This window comes from Thunnus maccoyii, chromosome 1, assembly GCF_910596095.1.
Source record: "Thunnus maccoyii chromosome 1, fThuMac1.1, whole genome shotgun sequence".
Taxonomy (NCBI): domain Eukaryota; kingdom Metazoa; phylum Chordata; class Actinopteri; order Scombriformes; family Scombridae; genus Thunnus; species Thunnus maccoyii.
The window spans coordinates 34,241,867-34,268,137 of NC_056533.1; the positions used below are offsets into that span (position 1 = coordinate 34,241,867).

At 41.4% G+C, this 26,271-nt stretch overlaps 1 protein-coding gene across 4 annotated transcripts in view; it reads right to left on the reverse strand.

Annotated features, from left to right (window-relative positions):
• nav2a (neuron navigator 2a) overlaps positions 1–26,271 on the reverse strand; it is a 230,069-nt gene that overhangs the window by 2,935 nt on the left and 200,863 nt on the right. For 2 of the 4 annotated variants that reach the window (XM_042412852.1, XM_042412843.1), the window contains exons 17-39: positions 24,690–24,973; positions 22,919–22,984; positions 22,207–22,251; positions 21,497–21,657; positions 20,973–21,155; positions 17,521–17,573; positions 14,773–14,796; positions 14,289–14,363; positions 11,297–11,380; positions 11,077–11,200; positions 10,266–10,471; positions 7,565–7,737; positions 7,234–7,387; positions 6,059–6,245; positions 5,653–5,753; positions 5,441–5,536; positions 5,031–5,208; positions 4,001–4,236; positions 3,394–3,545; positions 2,184–2,255; positions 1,866–2,062; positions 1,652–1,770; positions 757–954 (exon numbers count right to left, since the gene is read on the reverse strand). In XM_042412852.1, the coding sequence (XP_042268786.1) occupies positions 757–954; positions 1,652–1,770; positions 1,866–2,062; positions 2,184–2,255; positions 3,394–3,545; positions 4,001–4,236; positions 5,031–5,208; positions 5,441–5,536; positions 5,653–5,753; positions 6,059–6,245; positions 7,234–7,387; positions 7,565–7,737; positions 10,266–10,471; positions 11,077–11,200; positions 11,297–11,380; positions 14,289–14,363; positions 14,773–14,796; positions 17,521–17,573; positions 20,973–21,155; positions 21,497–21,657; positions 22,207–22,251; positions 22,919–22,984; positions 24,690–24,973 (3,168 nt within the window). The remainder of the gene's footprint in view (positions 1–756; positions 955–1,651; positions 1,771–1,865; positions 2,063–2,183; positions 2,256–3,393; positions 3,546–4,000; positions 4,237–5,030; positions 5,209–5,440; positions 5,537–5,652; positions 5,754–6,058; positions 6,246–7,233; positions 7,388–7,564; positions 7,738–10,265; positions 10,472–11,076; positions 11,201–11,296; positions 11,381–14,288; positions 14,364–14,772; positions 14,797–17,520; positions 17,574–20,972; positions 21,156–21,496; positions 21,658–22,206; positions 22,252–22,918; positions 22,985–24,689; positions 24,974–26,271) is intronic. The other 2 variants (XM_042412859.1, XM_042412867.1) reach the window with 2 other exon arrangements.

Below are 26,271 nucleotides of genomic sequence, written 5' to 3' on the forward strand. Positions count from 1 at the left end.
GCAGAAACATGTGTCAGTCTGATCCAGCTGTACAACCAGACATTAGCTTTTATATCATATTTCCACTTGAAATATTGTTTCTTTCTGGCTTGTTTCCCCATTAAAGTAAATGACAATTTGTGGTTTAAAGTGGGGTTATGTGCAGGACTATTTCTTGGCTGGGTGCAGTGACTTCTAGTGGTCTCAGCTGGTAACTTCACAGTGACAAACAGACTCCAGGAAGCTACTGCACCCACTGAAGAGTTGTTTTTACATTTTTCTACATAATTTGTAGATTAAACTAACAAGATATGACTTTTAGAGATGCTGGTGGGCAGATTTTATCTTTTTGCAGAGCCAGGCTAGTGTTTTTCCTATGAGTCCAGTTTTTATGCTAAGCTAAGCTAACTAGCTGCTGGCTATAGCTTTATGTTTATAGTATAGACATGAGAGTGGTATCGATCTTCTCATCTAACTCTCAGCGAATAAGCAAATAAGTACAAATGTCAAATTATTTCTTTAATCAATCTACAGCCATGATGACGAGATGTTACTACTTCCTTTTGAAGCAGGTATCTCCTCTTTGAATTGTCAGGTGAGATTAATTAATCATAATGTGGTATTTAATAGGTAATTTGTTATGTAACAAGTGTTATTTTCTCACAAGTTTCAATCTGGTCAATTTAATTTAAATGTTCTTCATATTTTGGTTCAGTTTCCTTCATCTATTTGCACTATATTTTTTTGTTTAATAACTTCATGTGTGTTTTTGCTCACCAGTGGGTCTGCATCGCTGTCGCTCTGCGGCGGCTCTTTCCGGACTTCTCTCGGTGCAGAGTAGCCATCGAACCCCACATCCTCCGGTCGGAGCTGCAGCAGCGGCGGCCAATCAGCTGGAGTGGATGTGGCCGACCACGGGTAGCTTTCAATCACCCAGGCAGCGGGGTCCTCCCACGCCGCCCTGCGGCCGTACAGCTACAGAGAGACAGAACACAAGACTTAAATATACTAGAAGACGCTCTGAAGCAGATGTTAATGTTTTGGACTCATTAGACGGGCAGTGCGGCTTGAAGATTTTCTCAAGTACTGCAAAATGCTAGAAAAAAAATGACAGTAGGCAGGAGTAAAAATGCAACAAATTAAACTAATCCTACTGCACTCTTTTGAGCTCGTTTGTATTAGATTAATATTTAAAGACCATTATTCTAATTTTCATGTAACAGATGCCAAATGAAGTTTCGCAGGTGGAGATTAACTGCAGCCTCAGTAAACCAAACCGAACTGACGGTAGACAAATTTCTCTACTCGACTCTGCCTTTCAAGCTCTCCTTCACTCCCACTCAGCGGTTGCACACCGGTAATAAGCTGCTGACTAATTAAATCAGATGCTAAATACACACGGTTTAGGAGTATAAATTGAATCCATTTCACTTTGATGAATATAACTCTCCAAACAATTCTCTGTCTTACCGTTATTCTCAAACTCATTACGCCTCTACCTCGTTCAGATGTATCATTTAAGGATCCTTCAGAAGTCTCTTTATTAATTAGTTTACTTGTTACAGCGAAAAAATAAAATTAAACCGATCTGTTCATTGCTTTTTAGTTCTATGAAGTGCAAATGGATATCAAGCATACACAGACAAACTAACTCCATGTGTGTGAATGTTACCTGCAGTCCCTCTCGTACAGCCTCCAGCATGTAGGGGATGATGGAGTAGTTCCAGAGATCGGTGAACCAAACCCTGGATCCCTCCACGTCCATAGGACACGACAGGAAGAGACGAGGTCCTGCAAACAGGCCGAGCACAGAGGTCAGACACCGGTTGTTTTCTACGCTGACTTTTAATAACAAATCTTTCTCCAACTGTGCGTCGTCCTCTTACCGATGGTGACGTCAGAGGAGCTGTGTGTCTCCAGGAAGCGGTTGAGATGGTGCCAAACCCGCGGGATCCAGTCGATGATCTTCACCAGCTCTACGTTGCGCGTTCGGCTGCCGATCTCCGTCTCGATCAGCTTCCTCCTCAGGTAGCGACCCAGGAAGCCTTTCACTGGCTCCATGTGGTTGGCACACAGCACCCACCTGATCAGAACACATACAGGTACATCAGGACTCAAAAATATGATACGGAATAGTAAAATGTATTTCAGACCATGTAAATCTCTCAGCCAGGAGTGAATGAAGGATGTCAACAGTAGTTTACCTGAAGTTGTGGTGCAGCTGCAGGTTGGGGGCAGATGACGTGGCTTGACTCATGGTGCCGATGATGTAGGGGCTGAAAGGAGAGAAAAGAGTTATTTATTATCCCGTATCATCAGGATCATCTGAACCTGACTTGATGTCCTCTAATACTTAAGACACTTGCCTTGTTGCTTTAACCCTTACATACTGTTCAGGTCAAAATTGACATTTAAGAGCAGTAAAAACACTCTGAACATCATTCTTTTAACCTGAAATTTTATGACTTTTCCCATAGTGACCCAGAATATACAAAGAATTTTCAACTTTTTAAATTATTATTGTGCAATTTGGATTAAATTTGACCATTACTTATTCAAAAATCAGCATTCATAAATGTTGTTGGACTCTTTACATTCAGTAACATTCATTGTTGTTATGATGTTGTTATGTTCTCCTGTTTTAAGTAACAAGGGACCTTAATATAGTGTGATTGTGGATGTTTTTTCTCCATAAACAAATAGTATAACCTAGAGAATATGCTCTCTCTGCTCTCTGAAAACGTAATTAAGGATTTATCACTGTAGAGGAAAAAAATGAAAAGAAAATGATCATTTAGTGTATAATCTTTGCATTTAAGTGTGATTCTCTGCGGTTTACAGTTTTATGGAAAGCAGGACTGGCTCCCTTTCTGCTGAACTTTGCTCGAACCCCTGATGCTATGAATGAACTGTCTTTCTTAATACAATACCCGATCTGTGTACCACATTTATGTGTTTAATGATGTAAATATAGCCCCGCTTACACATTAACCCTTTCCTGTTAATCTGAGACAAGAGTGTGCCTTCATTACGGAAATGCCTTAATTTAATTATTGATGTGTTTCCCCTCATTGAATGTAACTATTGACTCTTTGTTCTTATGCATATAAAATGCACTCCACATCGATTCCTCTGTGGTCGCTGACAGTCACTTTGTAGGTTTCTGTGCTTTTGCGCAAAAGCTTAATAAATATACAAATATCCACCACAATCACCCATTATTAATAACTGATGATGTATTTATGAAAGGAAAATACATTTGTAGTTCAGAAATTAGGTACAGAGACTAATTATGAGGGGATACTGTGAAGGTTGAGAATATGAACAGTATTTAAGGGTTAAACTAGAACAGTTGAGTGTTGTACTCTGTTTGTGTGTGTGTGTGTGTGTGTGTGTGTGTGTGTGTGTACTGACCAGTGCTGGTAGCTGCAGTTGAAGAGGCCGTTGAAGATCTCACCGAGGGAGCTGACATGGTGCAGATTGTCCAGGATGACCACCAGAGGGCTCTCCGCCCCTGAAACACCGCTGCACTGCTCTGCTAAACTTGACAGGTACTGACGCAGCTCCTGCACACAGAGAGCCAGCATTTAAAATCACGTTAACTTTGTTTTTATCTCGGTGCATCCAGGTTCTCTGCACAGAATCTCACTGGCCTACAGCAACCAGAACGTTTAGATGATTGAAGGTCAATATTGAATTCAGATCTTAATGTGATTTTAATTGTCCTGATGAGGCAAATGAACCACCTGCTGCCCTAATTTGTAGCTAAATGACCTTACAAGTACTGGTGCCAAGATTGATTTATCCACAAAATGCTTCATGTGTTCAATGCTCTTTCATAAAAAGGTCCAGTGTGACGACTTTAAATTCATTCTCTCACTTAATACAATTATTATCTCCAAAACATAACGTCCAGTATATTAAGTGACCCACCAGTATTCAGCCCGTAGTGGTTATTAAACCTTTAAACCTTAAACCAAGACTTTTTATGATGTGTGCTAGCATCCATCAGAGTGTTTACCTTGCTGGACTTGTGGTCCACGTTGAAAGTGACGACAGCGTGCGGGGTCAGAGGTCGCCCTTCGAGCAGCAGCAGGTGTCGAGACAGCTGATTGGCCAGATACGTCTTTCCAGTGCCGCTGGGTCCCGACAGGATGACGCGTCTGTGCTCCTTCAGCAGGGAAACGTAGCGCTGCAGCATCGGCTTCGGGATCAGAGTGTCGAACACCAGCGAATCCACGCTCTCACTGCGCACGCCTAGACACACACACACACACACACACACACACACACACGAACGTCAGTGTTATTCATGTTAAGAGAGACGACTGGTCAAGATGATGAAGATGAGTTTCTGGAAAAAACATAGATAATAGTGCCGATCCTCCATTCCATACCATCAATTGGCCTCTGTTACTGGGTCACCACCCACATATTCTAATAAACAGTATAAATAATATTAGACTAAATGATGCTTTATCAATTAAAGCTATCAAATATATTCTCATTGACTCTTTGATTACATTTTCCAGACCCCAAGGTGATGTCAAATGGTTTGTTTTGTTTGACCAACTATCCAAAACCCAAAGATATAAAACAGAAAAAAGCTCAAAAGCTGGAACATACAAATTTTTTGCATTTTTGATGAATGACTTAAACTGTTGATCAGTTTGTTTGAACCCAAACAAAGATCAACTAGAAGATTGACTAAACTGATTCAACCAATTACATGGCTGCCTCAGGATTTCCAAACATCTCAGAATCCTGTTTTTTTTCTGACAAGACGTTCTCTTAATTAACTTAATTAACTATTACATAGTGTAAAGATCTGCATTCATGTTGGTCCAGTTACTCAAAGGAATAAGAATAACATATATAAACAACACACTTGGTTTTAAAGTGTATTTTTCTGTTTAACAATGCTGTTTTTCTCTCCTACTGTGCTGTCAGCAGACTGTTACAGATGTAGAAAAGTGATAACTTTGTAGACAGACTGGCAGCACCGGCACAGCGTTATCGTTTGCATTGTAGTCTTCACGTGGCGTCGGTACCTTTGAGCTGGATGTTGATGGTGTTGCTGTCTCCCACCAGGTAACCGCAGGGCAGCAGCTCGGGCGTGTGGGCGGCGCTGGGGCTGCTGGGCCGGTGGATTTCCCCGATGTTGTATCCCTCCACGCTGTCTGAGCTCAGGCCCAGCTGGCTCACCGGGTCCACGTGGGTGGTGTACTCCTGTTGGACAAGTCTCGACATTTAGAGGATGTTGTTGCGATGATGTTTCTAAGCTCTAATGCTTTTCTGGCAATAAATGAAAATGTGATTGCTGAAGAGAAGCACGTATCAGTGTGATAGATCAACATTTCCAAGATCAGTACTTTTAGATATCTTTAGAGAGCGTTAACCTGTTTTAAAACACAACACTGATGTACAATACTGTATTGTGGTTGTCCCTGTTGGCGTTTACCTTGAAAAGGCGCCGGACCACTCCGTCCAGAACGTCCCATTTGGTTTTACCACTCACGCCGATGCAACCAATCAGGAAGTGACGAGACCGGCCCTCCTGTGATGGAAAAACACAGCTGAGCCAAGACACCACAACGCCTACAGAAGCGGCTCAGTAACAATCTTTACCGACAAACAACAGTTTTCAAGTTGTATTTTTCCATCAGGTCTCACCTCTCCCCACTTGCTGTCCTCGTCTAGGCTGACAACGATCTTCACGTGTCGCCCCTCCTTCCTCATCCCTCCCTCTCCGCCGATATCGTCCAGCAGCATGTCTGACAGGACAGCGGAGCAAAGTCAGATGAGTTTCATTGCATTTCCCATTACCGTGACCATGATCCGTTACCAGGATTGTTAGTTGAGAAACCATATGGGTCAACAGCTGATCTGAATCACTCAAATGACAGAATTGTTTTTAATCAGTTTGTTTTCTGTTGAAGACATCTGGATACCGCAGGGATCCAACTATAAATATCTGACGCACATCATGTGTCATCTGTTTATTTGAGGAAATTATTCCCTCTCTGTCTGTGCTAATCTCATACAGTCTTGAAATGCCATGACATCAGCTCCGTCTTACCCAGGCTGGTGGACTCGCTGGTGGTGAGGTTAAGGCTGTGCTGGGAGAGCCCCGGCCCGGGCCCCGGGGCCTGGCCGTGTGCGTGAGGGGGAGGAGAGGATGAGATGGAGGCCTGGGAGCCCGTCCTGCTGCCGTGGTTCTCCACCTTCAAACGGTCGTTCTCTGCCTTCAGCTTCTCGATCTGCAGCTGCACATACACACAAACACACTGATAAACATACTGTACCATGAAATACGCATGCAGTACTTCCATCATAGTTTCACCACAGTTAGACCAGAGGTGTAACAGTTTCATCATCATCATCATCATTCATCAACTTTAGTTATAGCTCCTGTGTGCCGGTTGAGTGATCAAATGTCTCCTTTCACATTTCTGCAAAATCTAATCAGAAGTATGTTAGATGAAGAAAATTGTAAAAGGGCAGCAGGGACATTTATGCTTCATAAAGGGTGAATAAAAAGTTAAAAAACTGCTGCCACACTCTCCAAATCAGTGATTTCACAGCTGGTGGTTACCATTAACTGTCAAAACCAAACCTAAACCTTTGCTCTCAGATCTGCTCAACCTTATCTTAAGTAACTGGAGGTTTTTTGGGGGTCTGCTGTTCCCTGTAATCTTCCCCACAACACAGTCAGCAACCGGAAGAACTACGCATATCTATTGTTTTCCTTAATAAATCATCCTAACACATCTTGTTGATGGTGTGGTCCTTGCTAGTGAAGTTTCAGGAGCAGCACCACACCTCAACTATGCCACATCCGGCATTCCTATAAATACCACCTAACCCTCTCCTCTTCTCTCTCTTATTCTTCTCTCTTCCTGTTTCTTCATGATTCTTCCTCTCCCTCGAAGGGTTCTGAGGAGGTCCGCTATTGCCCGGGTGCTGCGGCAGATTCCCCATAAGCTTCCCCACAACACAGTCAGCAACCGGAAGATCTATGCATATCTATTGTTTTCCTTAATAAGTCATGCTAACGCATCTTGTTGATGGTGTGGTCCTTGCTAGTGAATCACTGACTGGGGTGTGGCCAAAAGTGAAAGTGAAAATTTCAAGTGACAAAGAGCTGTGACTTTCTTTGCAGTATGATTTAGCTGCTGATTCATCTTGTAATGTGAATTACTCTGATGTATATTCCAGTGTTTGGTGTGGTTTGTGTTCTGTTCGCCCACAGACCTGCATGCGGTTCATGGCCTCCCGGAGCTGATCCAGCTGATGTGCAGAGCTGAGAGCCTCCAGGCGGATGTCGGTCAGTTTCATCTCCTTCTCCCTGAGCTCACTACGCAGCTGCATCACCGTCTCTGCCTCGCTGTCCAAACACTCCGACAGTCTGTACACACAAAAACACACACAAGCAGTACAGATACATGAGATACCGCAGTAGTGTTTGTTAGATCTCCCATCAGTATTGATTCAACTACAGACCACAATTTATTTAATATCTATGTGCTATAAGCTATATGCACAATAATCCTGCAATCACACGCAGATGTTGATGTGTACGTACAGCGTGTTGGAGTGCGTGTTCCTGAGCATGTGGCTGCCGGCTGTGGAGCTGTTGTGGGGCAGTTTGGGGGAGGACGGCAGCGACGAATCCGTCATCTCCTCAATGTCAGAGTGAGACGAAGCCGACTTGGGAGATTTCTTCTTGCTGAACGCTTGTTTGAAGGAGCTTCGCAGCTGCAGGTAGGGAAACATAAAAAGAGAGAGAAGGCGATGAGCAAGGTGACGGAAACACTCACGAAAAACACACGGCCGAGAGGGAGAGGAGGACTGTGCCAGGAAAACTAGAGGAAAACAGCGGTGAAAAAGTGCAAGTGAATCAGAGGGAGAAAAGGAGTTATGGGTAGATTGTCTTATGACTTGAGCTTCAGCTTTAAACACTGAGTGTGTGTGTGTGTGTGTGTGTGTAATGTGTGTAAAGTTTACACTGGTTTTTCAAAGAAAGGTCGGGTGTATAGCTATTTATCTAAACTTATTGCTCATTGTTTGTTTTTTATATTTAAAATACAAAAGTTAATGTGTTAACTGGAGCTTGAAATACTTGTTACTAGATGTATGTGTACAAGCTGAAAGTTATGAAAATATTAAAATATATCATTTGCACCATAAGAACTGTGTAATTGAACCATTTCTTGTTTTTTTTAACTTGCTCAGAGGGCCTCTGATATATAATTAGCAGCTCATGCTCATTTTTTCAAAAAATTCTGAATATTTTTTGGTGAAAATCTGTAAATAAATAAATAATAAAACAAAAACAATGAGCCATATAAACTACTGTATACTTCACTTTAAGGAAAGACTGTTTGATTTCCTAATATTTTTTGAGGTTGTGTTTAAAGGAGGAATCCACCCTGAGATACTCGAACACTCTTATTGATATGATTTCATGAGTTTATGATGTTTGTGAGGAAATGATGTCATTTTTTGGGGGGAACTTACTCATAACTTGCATCGTCTGAGTAAAGCTTTTTTGACAGACTCCTGCGTTCTCTGCTGAATACATGCAGGAGGAACAACATTACTCTACTGAAGAGGCTGTAGGCGCATTGCATTCTGGGTGTTTTTACTGCTTTGGAGTAGGAATTAGTCTCTGTGACTCGCGTACGCTCTTTTTTTCTTCAGCTATAAAAAGAAGCGTCTTTGATTTTGATGGATTGAACCCGAAACATGATGTTAATTAGTGTTTTTTTTAATATATGTTTGCCTGCAGACATCCAGCTACACTGAAGATAAATCATGTCATCGTTGTTTGGCTGGTTGTACAAAACCTAACCACAAGAAGACACAATCGCTAATACCCTAATACCCTATTTTGCTGACAGTGTTTAAGTATTTCAGGGTGTATTTTCCCTTTAAGAGCTGGCTCAAAGTCCCATAAGAGCAGTGTTCAAGGGGAAAAGCGGTGCTGGAGGGGAGAGGAAGGGTTACTACGGAGGTAACAGGAGACAGGAGGATAGGAGGAAAAGGACAGAGGTTAGTAACCTAGAAAAGATGCAGAGGGGTTAAGGCTGCTTTGTTTCTTTCACACAGTGTACCATTCTTACCTCATAGACCTGCCACATGAAGCGAAGCAGAGGAAGACAGAGAGACAAAACAGCACATGTTCATATGGGTTTGAGTGTGTTAATGTGTTATGGAAGGACAAAGATTAAACTAGAGGCCCCTACAGGACTAAAGCAAATTTGATTCGACTTCCAGGCAGCTGCAAGCTAACGCTACATCACAACCACCATGAAACCGAGAGTCTTTCATGATCCATTATAAACTCTCTCCAACACATACAGCCCCTATACACTCCACGTCACGCGCACTGTATGAGCACCTGCACGGAGGAGCCTCCTGTGGGGTCTCATCTACACAAACTCTGACAGCTGGAAGCACATTCACACACACACACACGGGAGGGTCGTTTATTATCACTGTAACCTAAAGCAGGAAACTCTACACGAGCTCACGTCTTTCAACAGCTACCAGAAAGCATCACACTGCACCTCCTAAAATTCATGATGACCACAGGCGGCTAACACAACATCGTTTCAGGCTACAGGACGACAGAAGAAACATATATAAAAAAGTTGCATACGTCATCGTCTCTGACTTGTCCTCCGGTGCACAAAAATGTCTTGAAACAACAAAAAGGAAAAAGTTCATGTCTAAAGTGATGCAAAAAGTTTTGTTGTAAAATCACTACACAACTAGTAAAACACAACTATTGACTGAGCTGAGATTACAATAGGACTAGACACTACCCAATGAGCACTGAGAGTAATTTGCAGATCAAAAGTTTCAACAGTTTTTATATTTTAAAATGTAGTTAGAACCTGTTTCACATTGAAATCTAGTCATTTACATACTGTCCTATAAACCCTAAACCAATTTTCAGATAAATTTAGCACAATTTAATCAAAATGTCTTTATTTTGACCTGCAAATTACAAAATCAGTCATTACTTGTTATATAACTGGAATAAATTTCATATAAATCCTGAGTGTATTCACCTTTTCCCCAGTGAAAGACGCCTAAAAGAGGAAACCCAAACATGTGAGATCAACACACACACACACACACACACACACGGAAATACACAAAGAGACAAAGACAAAAACACCACAAACCACAATGAGTCCTGGCTTGCAGCTTGTGCGTCACGTATCACTTTTCTTTAAATTGATCGTTATCATTCTTTCGCTTTTTTGACGTCTTACCCAGTTCTTCTTGTTCTTCTTCTTGTTCTTTGCGTCAGAGTCCATGTTGGAGCCTACGCTGGAGTGGCTGGTCGCGCTGGCGACGCTGCTGACGCTGTCGGAGGAATGCTGCCTCCTGATGCGCAGGTCTGGCTGCTGATTCTGCTGCTGCTGCTGTTGTTGTTGTTGTTGTTGTTGTTGTTGTTGTGAGGTGCCGTTACTACCAGCTGAGGAGAGATATATTAAATGTCAAATATCATCCGATCAGTGTTGACGCTTTTGGATATGACAGAGGTTTTACTTTGACATCAGTTAAAGAAAAACTGCTTATTCTGCTTCTTAAATTCATTAAATTCTTTGTCCAGTTATGTTATCAGAAGGCAATTCTTCATTTAAAGACAGTAGGGCATGTCAAAGCTTCCTTCTGTTAAACTGGTGAATTGGGGTGTCCTGCCCTTGTGTGCTGACAACTCTAAAAGACTTTGAAGAGGCTTTTCCGAACAAGAAGAAGCCTGCGTGCTGTTTGAAGCTTATAATTAAAACATTTTATTGATAAACTGGTCTACCAGGTCCGCCCAGACCTACAGAAGATCCTTGTCAGATCGAAACTTTGTCTTTTTTTATGAATAAAACGTTCTGGATGCATATCATTCTCACAGTGCGCAGGATTTTTGCATCATGTGTCCTGTAATGGCTTTTCTGATGCATCTAAACACAAGTAATGCAAATAAATTTCTATTATCTACAGTCAGCTTTAAAGATACTGGCACAAAATTCAACAAATATCAACTCTTAAAGATCTCTACTGGATGAATGCAGAGTTTGTCTCTACCTGTCCTGTCCCCTTTAGGTGTGAGTTCAGGCGTGTTGATGACTCCGTTGATGGCAGCCTGAGCGACGGCGTTCTGCTTCTTCAGCAGCTCGATGGTCTTCCTCAACTCATTCAGCTCAGAGTCCTAACACAGGGACGTGACAAGAGGATCAATCCGACACATCTACCGGCGTGACAGTGAACGTGCACTTTGGTTTAACCGACTGTGCTGCACACAAACCTTCTGCTCCGCCGTCAAGGTGAGACTCTTCAGTCTGATGGTCATGTTGCCCAGACTCTGCTCAAACGCTGCCACCAGGTGAGCCTACCGGAGAGACAAACATGTTATAAATTGATTAGTTAATAAAATTTCACATGCATCGAACACTTTCCATGTCAGAATTTCCAACTAGTACATAAACACACCAAATAATGATGGCTAAAGAAAGATACATCTTCCAATTTCCTAACAAACACAGTCAGAGGTTAAGACAAAACCTCTTCAACTTCACAGGCTGAGATAAAAACTTGAAAATGCTCCTAATCTACTATCTTCACTCTTCTAAGTACAGTAAAGTGGTTTTCTCATAAACCTCTTCTACAGCTGTATCTATACTGAGAGGAGTCCAGCCTGGATTGCATCTCAGTGGTTTCCCCCACCAGCTGCTGCTCCTGGAGGGGTAAAGGTTTAAGGGGAGCCAGAGTGCTGAGCTGCCCGCTGCAGGTTGGCGCCTGCTGGATGCCATGGGAGCAGAGTAAGCCTCTCTGACATCACTTTACAAGCTGCAGAGAGCCAACTGGGCTGCTAATGATGGATTGGAGTTGATTTAAGAATATACGGGAATGAAAACATCTCCGCTGAGCTCTGCAGCAGAAACCTTGAGCTGGGAAAATGAACCTAAACAGGCTACAGGATCTGAATGATCGGATCTGAGAGAATGCGACCTTGGGACTAAAACCCAAACATGACATCAGTCAGGTAATTCTCATACCAGAATGAAAATATACCCAAACCCAAATAATCATGCAAAACAATAACAACGTGTGATAAGTGGTTATCTTCTGTAGGTTGTTCTGAACAGGTTCCCACACTTAAAATAAACAATGAAGCCAAATCCTTTACATCATCTTATCCAAATACAGTCATTGGAGACATTTATTCCTTTTACAACCAAAGACAGTCCTGATGACATAAGTCATCTTCAGGTAAACCTCTTGACTACAATTTGGGTGATTTTTATGTTAAACCTTGGACTGATGGACTTCTGGTTGCGATAGTTTGCAATGTATGTGGATAAAGTGAAAGAAGTGTGGGGGTAAAGCTGAAAAAAGAGGTGTTGTTCTTACTGTCTTTGTGTTTTATACATAAAATGACTTTCTGGCAAAGTGATAACAACATGGGCTTAAAGCAGGCGGGACTGCGTGCAAACAAAATTGCTTAACGTCCAGTTTTCCACCTTTATTTCCCCTTAAGTAGCTTTACGGTTGGAAAAATTCAACACCGCCTGACAGTATAATATATATTCTGTATCAACTTGTTCCAACTAAAGCTATGTGATGTTTATACTGGTTAGAAATATTCTAAACAAAGTCTGACATGGCAGCACTATGAAAAAGTAAATATTTTACATCTTGTGCACAATTTTATATACACATTTCCCCCGAAATCCAGACTGACATATTTGGTATCATTGGGGATCACTACTAGAATTTCAAATACAGCTGTATGGGTCTGAATAATGTTTGGCTTAAGAGGTTAAAGTAAACGAAACAAATAGATTTAAAGGGAACAATTGTGGAAATGCAAAGATTGCAGTTATTGTGAATGCATCAGTTAAACAAGGTGAAGCCTGATGATTCTTCACTATATCAGACTTTAGGCTCAACAAATATAAATAATCTGCAGATGCCTGCAGGACGTGTGTGTGTGTGTGTGTGTGAGATTTGAGTAAAGTGTTGAGTGATGCGTGATTCAAGTCATGACTTTTTGCAGCAGGAGATGTTCTTAGATTCTCAGCCTTGGGGGGGTTTTGAGGTGTGTTTGGATAATTCATCATCCGTCTGTGGCGTGTAATCAAATATTCAAACCGAGCCCCTCCCCCCCCACACCCTTCAACCCCACCTCCTGATCCCCCGACTACCCCCCACATCCACTGTATCCTCTCTGCGTTACTCTTTCAACACTCACACCAACGCCTTCCTGTATCCAGACGTCATTACCTGTAAATCTCGAATCCACATCTGGGACAGTCCCTCAGCAGTGTGCCGAGACTTGACTCCCCCGCTGTAATCTAACACCTCTGCCTTCCTTCCATATCTCTAATCCGTAGTTAAAAAACACCGGCGTGCACCGACTCAGGTAGCAGATTACAGGCGGAGCGTGGCGAGACTTGTGCAATATAGAGGGTAGTGTGGCAGAAAGGATCGTGTCTGGAGACGCTCGGAGAGGTTTTTCTGATGGTTCTGCCAGATGTAAAATTACACCTTCTAGCAGTAAAGTGCTGTGTTAGAGCTATCTGCTCAGTATTTGATGAATATCACAAAATGTTCTTGCGTGTGTTTGGGAAACGTTCGGGTGCCAAATTTCACAGCTTTTTAAAGCCGAGTCTGTCTTTTGGCAAAAACAACTTAAATCTTAGTCTGCTTCAAGTCGTAACGTATTGATTACATGTATTTTCTAAAATTATTATACAAACACAGTAATTACATAATTTTCTCTTTCACTTCCAACAGTTCGTAACTGTATTAGAGTTGGAACGTGCACCTTCAAAAGATCAACCTGTTGATTGTTTTTTTATTATTCTTCCTCTGTGTTTTTAAATTCTACATTTATTAAATGTCTTTAAAAAAAGAGTTTCATTTCCAGATCCAGAAAAATGTCATGTCTCTCTCAAATTGATGGCAATATGTCATTGATGTGGCTAATAAAATAGTAAAAAAAAACAAATAAACAAAAAAAACCCCCAACAACAACAGTGTACATATCAGAAAAATGGAATTTTTGAAATTTTTATGTATTTAATATGTAATATAGTGTATACCTCAATACTAGATTGATATAAAATAATTTCAAATATCATTTTTAGCACATCCTTTGTTGATTAAAACTGCACAGTTTTTAATGAGCATTTTCGTAATTAATTTCTTGGATGGATTAACACTGGAAGGAAACCATACAAATGTTAAAATATGCTTGTTCAGGAGTGTGTGTGTGTGTGCGTTTGTTCACTTACATTGGCACTCAGCTGTGTCGTCAGGGCGGAAACTTTTTCCTGGGAGGCGTCCAGCTCCCTGCGTAGCTTGCGGATCTGAGGACATAAAAAAAAAAAAAGCACAACATCAAAAAAAAACCCAAGACAAAAGCGTACATACCTGCTTCATAAGAGCATGCAAAGCCAAATACGCACACACATAAACACGCATCCAAAAAAATACTGTATCAACAAAGGAGGGAGGCTCTCAGATTATAGCTCTGATATGTTCACCCTCAGAGGTTAAACATAGCGGATGCATAAAGGAATACATACAGGTGTACACAGGTGTTCAGAGAGGAACAAGGGCCTGTTACAGGGTCAGTCACAATACAGTTACATGTGTAACTAGATACAATTATGAAAACGCCCCCCCATGTTCCAACAAGCCCAACTACTGCACACCAGAAAATTAAAGAGCTGAGAAAACACAGGATAGCAGATCGGTGGGCGGGCTGACGCTTACCTCCGACTGAGACTTCTCCTCATTCTGTAAAAACAAACATCAGAAGAAAGAGAAAATCATTAGAAGACGTACTGACTGAATTCTGACACGCTTTAATGATAAAGAAGAGCACTTGAAGCTGCCGGAGGTCAGACTGTGCATGTCCTGACTCCTTTTTTTGATTTATTAGCTCCATGGAGACGAGCTTTATAAACTGTGGAGGAGATTGTCTGGTGTAATATGTCTGGAAAACAAGAGATATCCTCCTGAAGGCATTTCACTGACATTTCTGTGTGTGTGTGTGTGTGTGTGTCCTATTGTCTCCGTTGGCTGCACACAGAACAATAGTAAGAAAAGACAGCTAGGCAAATTCATGTAGAGGGAGAGCACGCAAAGCAAAGGCTCGCACGCACACAACACGCCCTGCCGATGTTCGTCAAAACACTGAAACATGCGACACCCACATTTACATGTAAACAGGCTGCAACGGGCAGAGAAACACCAGGAAACCACCTGACTAGAGCAGTCAGTTAAATTTAAATCAGTTTGGGACCAAAAGGTTTCAATTTTCAAGCCTTTTATATTTCATACTTTGGCGCCATCACGTAGTAATTTTCAGAACGACACAATCATTGTCTCAGTTTTGCGCAAAAACTTGTGTCAGCGGAATAATTTGAAAGATTTTATCACTTAGTAGTGATAATAGTTTAAATGAGACGTCAAAGAAATCAAGATAAAATTTTCCTATGAACTTGAGCCTGACTGATGCGGGACTTTTGAGGCACATACTAATATCGATATTTGATATATGAATATACCGGCAGCTTTTCTGATCATATACACATAACATTACGTAAACATCTTAGTGAAGATCTCTTCAAAGTGTGACAAAGACATGTTCGTATTAAGTGGGATTGAAAAATTAACTAGTGCTCTCTGGTGGATAAATGATGTAATGGAGACGCTGTTTCTAAATTACTGCAAACATATCTTTGGCATGTCTGTACTGCAGTTTCCTTTTACTTGTCTGCCAACATATACCGACCAACATAACCCCTCTGTGACAGCAGCAACAAAGCAGAAAAGCTGATAATTAATGATTTTTTTTTCCGTCCGGTTCCACTTTTCAACCACTTGAACACTGAAGCAGGTTTCAACAGCCTCATGTGTCTGTGCTTGTACACTAGTGTTGAAGCACATGTGTTCAGTGTCTTGAATGGATGGATGGTTTACAAAATGCCATCTGTCTGCGCACCCGAGCAGAGCTGTCAATCATGTACACATGACCAGCTGATCCTCGATAAACAAACAGAGCAACGTGTCTGTCGCAAAACGACTCTCACTGTGACGCAAAATCCTGCTGTCAACATCATGGCAGTGAAGCCGAGTGTTTACATGCTTTTTTCTGTGTAAATAAATAAACAGAAGGGTTGGTTTTCATGGTATATGTGGAATATGGAATTTCCAAACATTAGATTAGATTTTCAGATATGAAGCATCTGATGGTACATGAAAGCACATTTGAGGAGACGTCGGCCTCAGACAGCCATTTACTCATATGCTACTCATAAAAAAAATCTGCAAGCATCTGTTCTGTGCAATTATACATTTGACTTACAGCAATATTTAACTCCAACAGAACACAAAAAGCAGAATGAAGCACTATTGCACCCTGCAGTCCTCCTCCTCAACCCTACCGTTTGTTGCCAGGACGTGACGGTGCCCGTCAGAGATAAAGTCGCCATCATTTTGCCTTCCGCTCTCTTCCCCCCCTCTGATTTCAAAACCTGTGACTTCTCTGGCTCGAAGGACCATCCGGTGTCGAGCAGGGATACACTGTCTGAGAGTTTCTGTGCTACACCTGCCCAGGTGAGTGAACCAGCCCACAGAGGGAGGAGCTATGATGCGGAGCATTCGGTTCTGATTGGCTACTGTGTGAATGTGGGCTGTCCCCATATGTTCCTGTGTGATTACAGCCAGACCTTCTTCTCACAGAATGTTTGAGTCAGATCTCTGGATGGATTAGAGGGTAAATGTGTAACAGCATATTTGCCAACTCAAGTATTTCATAATTTTGAAGACAAAGGGAGAAACTGGTTGTTCTGGTTTCTACGACTGAGCGATACTTGCTGCTTTGCAAAGATTTTCTGAAATGAAATGTTGAAATTTAGAGGCCACTACAGTAAAGGCTGTCAATATTTGAGAGTCAAAAAGATGTCGACACAATGTTGAGATGTCTCAATGAGTGAAATGTCTCAACAACTATTGGACGGATTGTCATGAAATGTGGTATGTCCTCCTCAGGAAGCTGAATCACTTTTCATCCAGCTCCATCATCAGATCAAAATGTCACTTTGTCCAATTATTTGGTTTATGTCCAAATAAACTAAACCTAATGACATTCCCATCAGCCTCAGCTGTACATGTGCTAATTACTAAATGTTTGCATGCAAATATTGTTTCACATCAACATGTCAGCAGCTAGCTCAAACCACCACTGTGCCTGATTATAGCTTCACAAAGCTTCTGGCTTTAGTCTTGTTGAAGAATTGTGACGAGATATGTACCGTGCAGGACGTATTTTATCTTTATCAAAAAATAATTTTCACTGCCATCTGGTGGACAAATGATGTAACAGCAACGCAAAATGTACCTAAAAAAATAGCAATTAAAATAAAAGCAGTGCTTCAGTTTCAATATTATACATCAGGTATTGTTCCCATGATATCCAGCCCATATTAACTCCTGATGTTTCATCTGCGGACTCACCGTGGAGTAAATAGAAGAAGTGCTGGAGACCAGAGACAGGGATGATCCATGAACTGAAGAGACAAAAACCACAAGTAAAAGTGAGGATTAGAAAGTACACACAACATTAATAAGACTATAAACAGACCTCCCACAGTCTCCCAACACAACCCACCCACCCGGCTCCGACTCTGCCCACTCCCAACAGCGTTCCTCCCGCCTGCCCCGACTCGACTACCCGCCTCCTCCTGAACATAATGACTGCAGCTCTGCAGTCATAAAGATAAAAGTCCTACACGTTACAGTTGGACTGTGGTGCAACTAATGAGAGCCTGAGCATTACTCCGCTAATGACTCAGCTGCTAATCACACATCAAAGGCCAAACCACAACGCCAGCACTGTTTCCTGCATGGGAGCAGATTAGAAAGGATCAGGAGCGTGATGTCATCAACCCCACCGAGAGGTTGGGCTGATCCCAGCAGGTCCGTTCATTCACCTCACAGGGAGTTGACAAATGTTTACTGAGAGCTCACTTTTATCTTACTTTGTTCTAGAAAAGCAAGGTGTGCTGGAAGCCACATTAAAGGACTCAGATTGGTGCTGTATGGTTTGGATTCATCGACCAGTTTTTTTTATCAAGATTTTTTAAACATGTTCTCATTGTTTTGTATCAAATTTAATTGTCCAAGATGAAAAAAGAAGATGGATCACACAATGAGGCTTTTAAAGTTTTATTTAAACTTCCATGTCTTCGGGTGACTGGCATCAAGCCGGTTATAATTTAATGTAGCAGACGACAGACATCAATTTATTATCTTATTGTGATATGCTCTGTTGTGATCTGAGAGGTCGTCAATAAAATGGACCCGACTTTTATTGTTTTCATCAGTTGTAGGTCGTTTTGTGGTAATTTGCTGCTTTGACTTTTCTGTTAAATCCGGTTGATACGGGATAAGAAGATTTGAGTTGGCAGAAGTGTATTCTTTCTTTATTACAAACATTTTTTCTCTCAGTTGTCCTGTTTTCTGGCTTTTCAGCCTTTTTCAGTCCGCAGCTGTTTGACATTTTATCTTCAGGCATAGTGTTTATTTATGTGCACTATATAGTGCTGATTTTGCTAGTGAGACAAATCTCTACTTTCTTTTAGTTTTTTTCCTCTGTTGTCGTAACAGTGAGAAAAATCATCATGAAAATCACACATTGGTGCATTCTGAACATTTCTCACAGGTTTGTTTTCCTCCTCAGTCATGCAGATAGTGGTGTATTGTTGTCAATATATTGTGTATTAGAGTTTATTGAAAATCCACCATAATCATGCCGTTATTGCACTGAGAGTTTAACTAAATTTAAAAACAGAAGGTTTCTTCTTGTTCACTATAATGCATTATCCACATAAGTTGTTTTGCAACCAATGCAAGCATGTAAGACAGGCATTGTTTCTTCTACAAAAACAAAAAAAAGTCCTGAATAACTTCAACTAAGATTACTGTGAGCAGAAAATAGGAACAACTCTTAGATAAGAGTCTTTATACTTTTGTCTCTAAGAGATAAGAGTATAAAGAATCAGTAAATCTCTTATGGAAAACATGGTTTCTACAGACATAAGAACAGGGTGGGGAGGGTGTATGAGGTGACAGAGTATAGCTGCTCTCAAACAGGTCAGGTCCAACAAAGTGTTGGGTGGATGATGGGACTTTTGTCCTGTCAATCTAACAACAGTCGGGTAACTCTACACTCGGGCAACATTTCGCCTGTACACGCAAACCTCATGTCCTCTCAGACACACACAGTGACCCTATACACACACACAAAACACAAAGAGAGAGAAAGTAATATTGAAGGTTTCTTGTATGTCACCACCTCTCTCTCTCACGCCTCTCACTGTGATACCTATAATTATCACCTGTTAAAGGGGAAGGGATTCGGCGAGGTGGGGAAAAAAATAGTGAGACAGATACAGCTATGCTACGGAGGGGGGGGGGGGGGGGGGCAGGGTAATAATAAGTTAGTGTTCATGTACTTTCACAAGGCCAGGCAAAGCTCAACAGGCGTTTGCTCAAGACAGACGTCATTTAAAGTAGCTGGAACGATAGATCATTGACAGCTCCATCCTTCTCTTAGATTGTGCTGTCATGAGTCTTTGCTTCAAAGTTTAACACTGAAAAAACATGGCCGCCGTCCCCTAAACTTATTGTTTAATTTTAAGGTAAGCATTTAGCTGGGTTTCAAGTTTGTGATATTATATGATATTTGTATTTCTCTCTCTTTTTAATTAGGTATTTTCTCCAAACATAAACTGAAAAATGGCAAAACATGGCAGCATCAATATCAAAACCGCACTGCACACCGCACTGTATTTCTGCAGTTCTGTAGCTTGTATGTCCTGCTTCTTATAATGTGATTGAAGGTGTGACTTGAAACAGTTTTTCATTACAGGGTTTCATCCTAAAGAACGCAAGATGAGCCGAACGCTGATGTATAGAGTGACGTATGCATCTGGTGGAGCTGAACTGATTCTCAGAGGATGTTTTTTCAAAATCTGGTAAAGAAAACTGACCTTTCTAGATGAGGTCTGAATTTACAAGGTTTCTTACAGAACTTGCACACAGCTGATCCCCAGAGGGCGTTTACAAAAGCGGTTTCGGTGTCGCTGGATTTGATCTTCAGCTCTTTGTCTGTCTCTCGTGTGGCCCCTTTCCCCCTGTTTCTTCCTCCCTCCTTCACTTGCAGGCTGCAGAACTCTGCAGTGTTGTATCTCATTAAACTGTCAGGTGTGTAATCAGTGTGTGATGCTGATGAACCCATTTTCACTGACCGACTGTTGACTACACAGTCACGTGAAGTCATCGACAGTTTTCACCATCATGGAAACGTGAGACTTTACTTGCAGAACAAAATGGCTTCTGGCTGCATTGAGGTTTGTTGTTTACAGAAATGCAAGTTCACTGCCAACTGTGTTTTTTTGTTTAACATTATTGAAGAGTTTAAGGCCGGAGTTTGTTCCTCTGAATCAAAGCGCTGTGTTTCTATGGCACTGAGGATTGAGCAGACTCCAGCGGAGCAACCTCGCCTCAGCGGTGAGTCTGCCTGCTGGTGGGAAAAGCACGGCTGGGTACTTTTCCCAATAAACAAGCTTATCAAAAAAACAAAGCCGAACCAAAGCAGATTATGGATTTCTAAGGGGATAGAGGGCTTTTCTTAGAGGAGCGGTTGTAATCCTCTCTAATGTTCTATAAACAAATGGAATAATAATTCTTTTGGCACAGGGATGTGGAATAAGGAAGGGGAGGGTTCAGTCATAGAAAGATGGAGGTATTAAAGTCTTGAAAAAGGATTACACCTAATTACCGATTTCACCAAACGGCTGTGGAAAACAGGGTTAGGACTCACACAGAGTCAATGAATATTCAGTACACTTGTCTTATATCTGTCCATCCTTCCTTCCTTCCTTCCTTCTCTCATCTCCTCTTACCTTCCTCGAAGCCGTCCCTGAAGGAGCCCGATCGGCTCATGGTGCGAGTCTTCTCGTCGAGAGACATGCACGAGTTCCTCAGGCGGTTGTCGCCGCAAGGGTCGAAGGAGACGTCCTGATTGGTCAGGCTGTTGTTGCGCATGCCGGCGAGGTTGATCTGAGCTGCTGAGGTCGGGCTGGACGCTGTGAAAATGATACAGGAAATGATAAAACAGTTTTTAAAAAATGGCCATCAAAATTTCCCAGAGCCCAAGATGAGGTTTCCAAACTATTTGTTTTGTCCAAACAACAAAGATTCAACTTACAATGATAGAAAAGTGACAAATTACTGTTGATTTATTGAATATTAATCGATTTGACTAATCATTTTATCACTGTAATGATATGACTAGAGTCATATTATGCTAACAGATGTTTAATCCAGTTAAATGCAGAATAAGAGTTATGTTCATTTCTCTCACTATCTTCAAAATATAAACTTTTTTGAAACTAAAGGTGGACTGCTGGGTTTCAATGGTGCATACCAAGCTGTCCAAAGTTGAAGCGGGTGCCGGAGGGGGAGGTGAGGCTGGAGCCGGGGGAGAACGGGGAGTTACTGGCTGATTCCTGCAACCCACTGGTGGAGTGGGAGCGCAGCCAATCGCGGCCCTCCTCGTGGCCTCGCAGCTGAGGGGTCGGGCCATACCTACAGGAAGTCAGAGACGAGGTTAGCGATGCGGTGAGGACTCAAGACAGAACAGGTGATTTCTGTGATTTTACAAGAGAAAATGATCTGTATTGACATTTTTATGATTTTCACAATCAGTGTTTTTTTTCATTTAAGCAATCAGATTAGTAGCCGGGATCATCAGATGAATCAGACGCTGAAACAAGGAATTACAACAACGTGAACATAGCCTGATTCTCAGCTGTGAGCAACATAAACCGGAGGAGGGGGAGGGGGGGAGGAAAAAGCAGAAAAGAAGCCAAAGAAAATTTGACCCCCAAATCAAGCCAGCTACAGTATGACACAGTGACAGCTCTGTACGATGACAAAGTGACATGCCTCCTCACAGAAGCACAACACGACAACACAGGTGCCAAACATAAACTTCAAAAGCTTTTAAAAGCGTGAGCACAAGCCTCGAAGAGTGAGAGAGAATGTAGATGTAAGGAAAAAAGGACAGAAAACATTTTTGGTGAACCGGTGTGTGCAAAAAAGCGCAACATGTCCAGCAGGAAGTGAAGTCAGTACCTGAGTCCCTTCTTAGGCAGAGTGTTTCTACCACAGTGTGGCCCGCTGTGGGAGAGAAACACTTCAGATGGGGAAAGCAAAAGAAACAAAGAGGCAAGGGAACATGTGGCTGCATCTCTACCTAATAATATTTTCAACTTGCAACAATGTCTTTCTCAATAATACTACTTATCTATTGCAAAAAACTTCCATCTTGCAGAGTATTTTAGTCTTGTTTTCTTAAAACAAATGAAAAAATTCAGCTTATTTGAGTTTTTGCAGAAAATACTTTTAGGATTAATAGACAAATTTTTCTTAAGATGGAGATTTTTACAGTGTAAATTCAACAAAGAGTGTCCTATGCTCAGCCTGTTGGGTAAATGTGTACATACAAACTCTACCACAAGGTGGCAGTATGTAAACAGTCATAACAGACTTGAGCAAACCACTAAACAAAAACAGTGAAGCTGCCAACATCCACACAGACAACCACACATTTACACTCTCACAAATTTCCATTCATACAGGAGCTCTAGGTCCTAAAAATAACCACAAACTACCACACAGAACTGCACACATCCACAGAATAATCACAAAACACAGTAAGCTACCACACAGAACTACTCTCTGTGGTTCTTTGTGATGGCTCTCTGTGTGGCAGCAGGTGGTGTTTTTGTAGGAACCTCCACAGCTGATTCACCAGAAGCCTAACACTGCACACAGGTACATTTACCTGTCCTGTTTCCGAGGTAGCGTGTTTCGGCTGAATATAGGGCTAGCGGAGGGGGAGGAGAGGGGACTGATGGAGACAGGAAGGAAAAAACGCACAACAGACACAGAGAAAGAAAGTTTTAGAGAATAAAGTAGATGAAGAAATCCTTTAGCACAGAGGTCAACTGCAAGATACTTCACCCGTGAAGCTAATAAGAGAGCTGAGCGAGGAGGGTGATGTCATAGCCTCAAAGCTTCGACTCCAGATGCTACTGTATAATGTTTCCTCTGAGACATTCCTGTCACATTACACAGTCAACCTGTCAGGATGGAATCCGCTACAATGACCACAATTACTGCATGATCGACTGAGGACGCCATGGGGATTTTGTTTTTCTGCTCGAGAGAGAAGACAGGAGGGAAAACAAGAAGCGACACCTCTCCGCCACGGATGCTAAGTGCATCATCACAATCCTGGATTCTTTAAAAAAGGAATTAATGTCAGAAGTGAGAGGTGCTGGAAGAAGTACCTTTACTCACATATCAATGTGTACATAACTAAAAGTACATATCAGCAAAATGTACCTAAAAGTAATAGTACTTGTTATGCAAAATGTCCTCTTTCCAGTATGTTGTATTATTATTACTGATGCATTACAATTTCATTTAACATTAACATGCATTAACCTTTATAAACTGTTTGGTTGTTTCATCTTCTAACAAGGGATTCTATTTCTATTTCGATATATATATACATACATTTCTTCTTTTTTTATGCCTTTAATGAACAGTGACGGATTAGAGGTGACAGGAAACGAGGGGAAAAAGAGAAAGGGAATGACATGCAACAGAGGTCCGCTAGCTGGAATCAAACTGCAGACATTGTGGTTATGTGGCATACGTCTTAACTAGTAGGCTACGGGGGCGTGCCAGGATTCTATTTTTCTAAATGTATAAAGGCTTGTGTATGTCAAATCCTAACCTATAAAGTGACATGAGCTGGCGAATAAATGTAGCAAAGTAAAAAACACAGTATTTATTATTATATTACAATGAAGTAGAGGTATTAAAGCAACACTGTGTAACTTCTGAAATATAGAAATATAGCATTCATTCATTTATAAATGAAAAGTTGAACTCAAAAGCATTAAAATACAGATTTCTCAGTTCAACACGCTCTACAGCCTTACCTGGTCTGTATGACCAGTAGCTTATGGTGGCTAATTATGTTAGCAAACTTTATATAGATATTGCTATGTAACAAACATTACTGAGGTTTTTCCCTGACTTTATTACTCTTTTCCACTAGCGCTATTATTACACTACATTTTAGCATTTTTCATAATCCTGCAATTGCCACTTGTGGCCACAGTAGCCACTGTTCAGCAGAAGTTACATAAAGAAAAGTATGATTTTGGAAAATTTGTACTCAAGAAGTGTACTCTATTTCTCTTTATTTATTCTCTACCTCAGTGAGTACAAAGTTACTACGAAAATTAGACCAGAGTTATACTTAAAGTACCGTACTTGAGTGAATATACTCTCACAGCGAGGTGCACACCATCATTACAAGTTCATCAATATTAAACAAGTCTGTTAATTAGTCATGTAACTTTCATCAGTTAAACTCATTCATCAGTCAAATTAATTAACAGATTGTATATAAAGAACCTGTAAAACCACCTCATATACCACAGTGATGAAGGCAAGATGACAGATTTTAAGTTCAGGAAAAGGAAACAAGGAAAGAAAATCTCCACTCAGTCACTCATGTCTCCTCTGTGTGTCCTCACCTTTCGGACATGCCGGTCTTGACGCTGCCGGTGCGGCCCAGGGCGGACAAGGTGTCCTCCCTGTGGGTTCCATGAACGCCTCCTCCGGCGCTGCCCAGGCTCATGTCGATGGACTCGCTGCTGGTGTGCATGCTGCTTACGGAAGGGTAGCCCATGCTGCCCGTCCCGCCGTGCCCACCCAGTGTGCTTTCCCTGCTCTGGGCGGACGAGCCACTGAAGGTGGTGCCCCACGTCAGGCTGTTGGAAGGCCCAGTGGAGGAGTAAACAGAACCAGGACTGGAGGCCTGTGGAGGGGCAGAGAAGACGTTATGGTTTTCAGTATCAGTGGCAGTCTATCTATTCTAGTGTTAAAACTATTAGCTCATTAATTGATTAGCTGGTTGACAGAAAATCATTGGATAACAATTTTCATCATCATTTATGTATTGCCATATTATATTTTTATTGAAACAATGTTTCACTTCATGATTCATAACTAATCTGATTAAGTCTTATGAATCATGTGGGAACATGAAGGAGTGATCATGACTGAGCATGCTCACAAACATCTTCTCTATTACGCTACAGTATGTAGCCTACAGTTACTGAAACAAGTGCCTACACTGCTCATCTGTTCACATGCAACACACTCATTAGTAGTCGAGGAATCCACCATGTTTGTGGCATTAGTCAGGTGAGAACAAAATCCTCCTTGTGTCCCTGCCAAAGACGTCATTGGCTCTGAAAACACCTTCCAAACGTCTCTAAGCTAACAGGTAAACAATCATTTTTAATCTTAAATCCAAACTTAACGTTCTGTTTTGACAATTTGCGCTGAGTTGAATGACCACAAGCCTTATTACTGAAGTGTGAAAATGACAGTTGTGCAATAGCTCTAAAGTTAAATGGTAAAAAATTTGACATTACAGATATCTAAGTCAGTCGGTTCTGTGGAGGAAGATGGTAAAATACACATAGTGTAACATATAAGAAGACTGCAGCCCTGCTAGCAGCTCAGTGAGGCTGTAATTAGGCACAAAGGTGCTTTGAGCTAAATGCTAACATCAGCAATAACATGCTCACAGTGACAATACTAACATGCTGATGTTTATCACGTATTGGCATTTAACAGGTAGCTGATATCACAGTTATCCTCTTAGCTTAACATGCTAACATTTGCTAATTAGCATTAAACTCAAAGTAGTGGTGCCGGTGTTTGGTCATGAACCAAATTATTGGACAAATAAAAATGTTGACCCGGTGGCATTAGAAGTTAAGGGATCATTAAAGTGGGGACATAAACATCAAGTTTCATGGTAATCCATCCAATAAAACTACAGAACCACAACTTTCAACCTCTTGGTGGCACTTGGCATTCGCACCTTGTGTCTGGAAACCACAAATGTTTCTTCATGGCAATCCATCATAGTTGTTGAAAAATTTCAGTCAGGACCGAAGTGGCTGACCGACAGGCCAAGTTTGCGATCCCTAGAGCCGTGCCACTCATACGGCTAAAATGCAACTTAAAAATAAACTAAAAAAAAAATGCTTTCCCTCTTTTCACAGTAAGTAATAGTCGGTTGGAGAATGTGTACAGCTAAAA